At 40.8% G+C, this 7,320-nt stretch overlaps 1 protein-coding gene across 1 annotated transcript in view; it reads left to right on the top strand.

Annotated features, from left to right (window-relative positions):
* Positions 1-5,278, top strand: part of bcl2b (BCL2 apoptosis regulator b) — a 28,404-nt gene extending 23,126 nt beyond the window's left edge. Inside the window, exon 2 of the mRNA XM_008334170.3 lies at positions 1,991-5,278. Within this exon, the coding sequence (XP_008332392.1) occupies positions 1,991-2,128 (138 nt within the window). The 3' untranslated portion in view covers positions 2,129-5,278. The remainder of the gene's footprint in view (positions 1-1,990) is intronic.
* The last annotated feature ends 2,042 nt before the right edge of the window (positions 5,279-7,320 follow it).

Genomic DNA, 7,320 nt, shown 5'->3' with positions numbered 1-7,320 from the left:
GACGGGAAGAGAGAAGAAGGAAACAGGAAATAGTTCTGTCTCCCCGCTGCACTTAAAAATGGATGTCTCCTTTTTTTAAGTCCTGTGTGGCCCTTTGTTTAAAAAAGGGAAACGGAAAAAAAAGTGTCAGGGACGTTCCGATTGTCTGAATGAATGAACAACTCTTTTTTTATCTCTCCCAGATTGAAGTGGAAATAAAATGCACACAGAAAATGCAATAACCCTAAAGCTATAAAAGGCTCTACCTCCCACCATCAGTGTAGTGAGCATGTTAAATATTTTAAAAGTAGCGCTTCAGATTCCTCACTTTTTTATTTCATGAAACCTTTTTAACATAATTTATATTCAGTCCTGACCTTAGTATATTTAGCCACGCTGCTAAATAGCCATTATTTTAATTCTAATGGTTCATGCACTGGATGTAAATTTCAAACTTTCTTTTTTATATTTGTCGTGTGTGGTCTTTTAATGGTATTTCAGCGTGATGTAGCCTTTCGAGCTGCAGTGAAAACATGACAACGGCCACACAAAAAGACTATATTGAGGAGCTTCCAGAGAATGAAACAAAGCGTATTTCCTTAGAAAAGTGAGGTAAGCAGTAAAAACACACCTATAATCAACAGGAAATAAAGAAAAGCAGTGAACGTCTGGGTGATAGTGGTGGAAGGTGGGGCGGGGAAGGAACTGAGGGGGAGTGGCTCAGATTGAGCCATGATTTCCTGTCCAGCTGTTCCTGCTGTCACCGCTTGTGAGCAGATGTCTGTATTTATTTCAGCCATAATGTCGGCTGTGCAGACACACACTGTGTCTTTCTATTAAAAAAAGGTAGCAGCAGGCAGCATTCATGATACTCACACTCTCAGTGTCGGTGTTTTTTGGGTGTGTTGTGTCAGTGGTGGTGCATGGTGTGACTATTTACAATCTTCCAGCTGCAATTTCACTGTGACAACACTGTTTATATCGAATCCAGACTTATCTGAGTTTGTTCTCGTACATCAATAGAAACCGGACTCTGTCGTCGTCATCCCTTCAGAGAGTTTTGTTGGTTCATCTTTAATCTTTTTCCCACTGCTGCTCTATAAAAGGACATAGACGGGGTTCAGTCTGCAGAGCCCACAGCCATAAAATGTTTTTAGAAAGAGTCTACATCTTGGCTGCAGCGTTGTGGAAACAATGTACTGGCCTGAGTGTGAATACATTAAACCCTATTTCTGAAAAAAGGCAGTCTTTAAAAAAAAAACAAACACCCGTGCTGACTCTGCAGCGTGGACGTGGCGTTGATAGTGGCGGCAGAAGTAGAAATCTGAAATGATAAAGGCGGAAATGACCCTTTAAAGGCCTTAAAAAGTAATTGAGTGTGTTTTTAAAACTGTCTGTGGACCAGGTATTAATTCAAGGACACGTTTTATTTCTTTTGCTCTGAAACAGTGGTGATTTTTTTATCATGTAAAGACCTGAGGGCCATCTGCTCCATGTGTGATACAGAAGAACCGTAACTAAGAGACAAATTAATCTGAGCAAATGCTAATAATGCTAATGTCACCTTTGAACAAATGATGAGCAACATATATACTTATATATTTTCTTCTATAATATTATTCAAATTATAGTAAAAATATAACAAAGAAAATGAGCTCTTATATCATCATTTATATATATATATATTTGAGTAATTTATGTTAAATTAGCTGCAAATACACTGGTGAGTACCATAGGTTCTTAATCCACATTTGTTTAGTAAAACTAAAGGAGCCAGATGGTTGATAAAATCCCTGAGGTCTTTATGTCTAAATGAACACAGCTCATACGTGCTGTTGGATGTGTTGTGTCCTCTGCTGCAGTGATGGACCTGTCAGTCTGAGTCGTTGTGATGTTTCAACAGTGCTGTCTGAGAGCAGCGGCAGATGCAACACAACACAAACGCAGGTAAACACATTTTCTCCAACAGTCCAATTAACCGTCTCCTTGTCTCTCTCCATCTGTTTCCCAGGATGCCTTTGTGGAGCTGTACGACAGACAGGGGGAGTCTGCCTTCAGCTGCTCCTGGCCCTCCATCAAGACCGTCTTTGGTCTGGCTGCACTGGGGGCCGCCAGCCTCACCATCGGAGCGTATCTGACCCAGAAGTGAAGGAGACCTGCGCTCTGTCTGCTCAACTTTATTTCCCTCACTTCCTGCGCCCTTTCCCTTGCTTTTGTGCCTCTCTGTATTCCTTTTAAAGATGCTCCTGACCCCGCAGAGACGGGCTTTAGACTCTTTTGAATCTGGTTCTCTTCAAAGCCTTCTTTCACTATAACTCCCTCTTCTTCGCCCCTTCATGTCAAAACAGACACAAATCAAAACAAGTGGAAGAGCCAGATGCATGGCCCATGCAGAGAAATGGACGTCTGGAAAAGTGGAGGCTTAGATGTAATCGCACTAAGTTGAAAGAGAAAGAGAGAGAGAGAGGAATGCCTCTCTTTTTTGTTTTGTGTTTTTTTTTTCTGCCTGCTTCTTTACTAGTTAGAGCATGAAAAGTGAGTGTTAGTGTAGGTGCTGCATGTGTCAGGGTGTAAACCAGACTCCTGTCTGAAGGACTTGATGATCGAGTGAAAGGACAATGAAGGTGATGATGATTATGATGATGATGATGATGATGTTGATAGTGGTGATGATAAAGATGCCATGCTGGAGAGAAAGAATACCCATGTGTTGCCCCCTGCTTGTTAGGCTGAAGACCCTCGTTTGAACTGTGGACTCCACTTTTCCTCCCTACAGCCGTCCTTCAAAGGACTTCCTCCACAGAGCAGCTGCTCAGCATGTCGAATAATGGACGCATCTCAGAAACCGGCACAGCGTGTGTCCGTGCCGCTTTCACGCCTCAGACAGCTCCGCGGAGTGAACGCCGTACACACTGCTCCATTGTACTCTCCCTGGTCTGTGCTACAGGAGTATGAGACAGCGAAAGACTGAGCTCAGCTTTTCAGAGTTATGGAAAGCAGCCTTTTTTTAACTTTATTTTTAATATTAATTTCATTTCTTGGCACACTCTAAACCCGGCAGAGATGTTTTTTCTTTCTAACCAGTAAAAAACACAGCAGAGAAACCTGTCACTGTAGAGGAATGATGGTTAAAAAAGTGATGACCCAGGCACAAAACGGTGCGTCTGCATTTGGAATTTTAATATCTGTGTAAACCTCACGCAACATACAGTGCATTTGGGATGGGGTGCATCCAAAGGTGCCTCCATGTGAGGGCATCGCATCCACCTGAAAAAATCTTAATAGTGTTTTTTCTAATACAATGACGAAATACAAAATAATTTTGGTTTTGTCGAGATAACGAGGTAAAATTTCCTAATAAAAGTACAAAGCTCTGTTTTTTCATGAATAATTCAAATATTCTAATGGAATTTTATGCCACACAGATGGTTTAAACACCAACCTTTTTTGCAAATAACAATAACAGTTAAAGATATTTCAGCAGACTATTCCCCCTCAGACGGCCTCCTTGTTGTTAGCTCTAACCCAGCAGTGGTTTGGTATTTTCTACCTCTGTTGCAGTTGTTGTTTTTAATATTCTCACAGTCCATGCGAGTTGACAAAGGATGGAGTTGAGGTGGCTCTGTCATGTTCTGGGTCTGCATTCTACCTAAGCCCACACCACGACTCTGTCATGTCAGAATCCACCATTGTTTTTGGTGTGACATGGCACCACCCCTGGAAACAGGAAGTGGTTTTGGAACCTGAGACGTTGTCACTGTCTGTCTGCATCCAGTTATTGATTTTATTCTTTCAGTCTGTTTTTTTTTTTTTTTTTTTTTTGGTTGATGTTGGTCTTGTGTTACAGTCTGAGAGAAAATTTAGGGCTGTCTTGGGGATGTTGGGAGATGGTTTGCAGTAGAGGTCGTGGCATGTGGTTGAATTTAAGATGACATTCAGACAGGCCGGTTGCCAAGATTCAATGAAGAAATGTGAAAACAAAAAATGATACAAATAACATAAAAAACAAGTAATGTAGATAAAAGTCTAACTTTCACCTGGTCGGACTGTTTTGAGTCTTGACATGTGTCTCTGTGACCTGTTGCCAAGTAACTCATGGGCGGCTACCGGTCTGTGGCCTGGTGGTTGAGAACCTCTTCAATACAATACAGCAAAAGTTGGTAAAAAAAATCTTTTGTTTTTATTAATTTTATTTTTGTTAAGTTGTTAACAGACCCTGTCCTCACACAATGAAATATAACCATACATATATTCATGGAATAGGTTAGAAAATAACAGAGAAGTTGCTTTTTTTTTCTATTTATTACGAGGTACCAGATCAGATTTCAAACATTTCTTTGACTAGAACGGCATTTCCTGTTCTATGGATTAACACTGTAACTACATTTTTTCCTGGCTGCTAATATAACAAAAAAAAAGATTAAAAAGTGATTTTCTGTGTTGTATTATAATTGGCTTAAGGCTGCTATACTGTTGATTCCACTTTTATTTTACAGCTTACAACTGCCACAATTTAACAGTATAGTTCTAGAGAGCTAGAAACCAAAGGTAACATGTATTAATCTTTACTTTAAAAGGACAAAAAACAAAAGAAAAACACACAAAAAGTCAAATAGTAGCTTGATGGTAATATACTGTATGTCGCTGGACTTCACTGCTGCTCAGTGATGGTTTGTGATCTCTCTGTGGAGGGTTTATCTCGTGTTACTGTACTATACCAGATTAACTTTGTGCTCACATAATTATATGTAAAAATGTTGACATGCCAGCTCTGAAAACGCACGCACACACACACACACACACACACACTGTTTGTTTGGTTCTTTTTTGTTTTGTTTTGCAAGCAGTTCACATAGTGCATAGTGCATTATTCAAATATTCTCCTTACCCTGATCCCTAACCTAACTCTAATCTCACCCTAATCTTAACCCTTACTCCAAACGAAATCTTGAACCTCAAAATATCCTAAAAGTCCCCACAAGGACAAAGTGTCCCTATAACAATGGCCTTGTCCCTACAAGTGTCGCTCTATCAACACACACACACACACACACACACACACACTCACCAACCTAATCATTGGGAGTGTGTAGGAGAGGAAGAGTCCAACAGCAATATACTGTAAGTTTGATATTCTTTGTGCATTTATGAATGTAGGGCACTATGGTTGCTGTACTGTTTTATGTCTATAATTGCAAACCTGTAGCACTTAAAAAAATGTGTTTCTGTTGTTTACTGCTATATCAACGATAAGCTAGTGGGATCATATTGTTCCTAATAAACTGATTTCTCAAATGTCCAATTTTCCATCTTCATTTTACAAGGGGCTCCCATTCATAGAGAGGAAAAAAACCCTGCTTTTTATGTGTGTAATACAAGTCAAATATGAAATGTTTAATTGATTTAAAACAAACGTTGCTGAACATTATATTTATCCTTCCTTCAGTCAATAAAAATCACCTAATTCACCACTTAAATAAAATAAAAAAATATTATAGAGCGGTCAGTGTTCTCACCTTGGTTGGCTTTTCTCTTGGTTCTTTGGTTTACAAAAACCCAATTGGCTTAATTGTTTACTCTGAATATATTATTCGTGTGAGTGTGTGTGTGCATGGTTGTTTGTTTCTACATGTGACCTTGTGATGGAGGTGCCAGTCACCTGGCACATCAGCTCCTCATGAGTCCACTGTTGTTTAAATATGTCAGTGTTGCCTGTGAAACAAAACTGCAGCCTCAGTCTGGCTGTCACATTGTGCTTCCACAGGATCACAGCATCATGAATCGGTCCACCCTGTGGTCTGTCCCTGCGTGTCAAGAAGAAGAACATTTTTTTTGGATTATTAAAATTGTATTAACAGGATGTGTAAAAACTGTAAAGCACGAAACAATCAACAAAGAAGAAAAGGAAGAACTTGTTGCTGTTGTGTTTCCATGAAGTGTATGAACTGTGAATGTGAAGCTGTCTTCTCCAGTCTAGGGGTCTTTTTGTGAAGGACTTGTGCACCAGCCGCACCCCATCAGACATCAAAGCTGTCCCCAAACACTCCACTTGTCTGCCTTCACTTCTGCTCCATACGCTGCTAAACATGGGTGCAGAAACCCAAATGCCCTGCGGCCAGTTTTTTTTTTTTATTCTCTTTTTCTTTACATCCCACTGCCTCTGTTCTGATCACACTTGTCTTCAAAGGCTGTGGCCCCCTCTGTCTGCTTGGTAGAATTTGTGAGTAGTGTGATACAGTAAAACTAATGTTGATAGAGTTGAGAGGGTTCAGAAAAAATGTGTGTGTGTGTGTGTAGATGTATATCCCTGAGGAAGTTCATTTGGGCTGAAGCCCCCCCTCTCTAGCCATTTTCAGCCCACCATGCATATAAAATGCATGACACGGTCTGAAGAGGAATTTTAAATCAGAGCCCAGACTTTCAAAAGAAGGTCCAGTGTGGGTGTGGATGTCAGTGGGAGAGGAGAGGAGAGGAGACGGAGGAGGACAGTGATGCCCTCCTGCCTTTCCTGCTTTGGGGCTACAAGGTGTGGAGGAGGCTTTCCCAGCAATGGCTATCACAGGGGAGATTGAGAGATCAAAGCAGATTGTCTGGACTTAGTCTGGTCCACTTTTATCCCTCATTTGGAAATCCATTAGATCCACGCACAGACTCTATGCCTCGTTTAAAGGCTAGTTTCCTCAAATTAAAAATAAAACCCAAAACCTTTCCTGAAAAATATGTCAATTTCCAGGTCATGGCAAAAGATTATCTATGATTTCAAAATTTTAAATATTGAATGAGGAAGTGGTGGTTCTTAATCACTGAATCAACTGCAGCTAGTGATTTTGGCTCTTTTAATGCAGTCAACTGTGTGCTGCAGTGCCACCCTGTGGCCGCCGCATGAACAATGATCCCCAAAACGAGTCCTGCAACCACTCTGGGAGTGTGCACGTTCTACTCACAGCCACAGGAAATGACAGCTGACTTTACGGGGAGATCATCTTCATTTTCTGGGGATGAGCTTACAGCTGCTGGGGTTGATCATCTGAAATAAAACCATCCTTTTCTCAGCACTGCGCTCTGGCACATGGCTGCCGATCCCTGCACAAAAATATCCTGAGGGCAGCAGGCCACCAGGAGCAGAGGCTCCAGGGCTGAGAGCTCCACAGCTCACAGATCTGGAGACGAAAGCATGGCCATCTTTGGCAGCAAGAAGAATTTCCCTCAGCATAGAAGTGTGTAAGACATGAACATCATATGGTGATCAGTAGGAGAATAAGAACAGCAACGTGTGGTGTATGATTAAACACAAAATAAGTGTTATACTCTAATTTGCCTTTTAAAAAATATTTTTCTTTC

The sequence above is a fragment of the Cynoglossus semilaevis genome, chromosome 20 (assembly GCF_000523025.1).
Source record: "Cynoglossus semilaevis isolate Cse_v1.0 chromosome 20, Cse_v1.0, whole genome shotgun sequence".
Taxonomy (NCBI): Eukaryota; Metazoa; Chordata; class Actinopteri; order Pleuronectiformes; family Cynoglossidae; genus Cynoglossus; species Cynoglossus semilaevis.
This window is presented reverse-complemented; position numbering and strand designations above follow the sequence as displayed.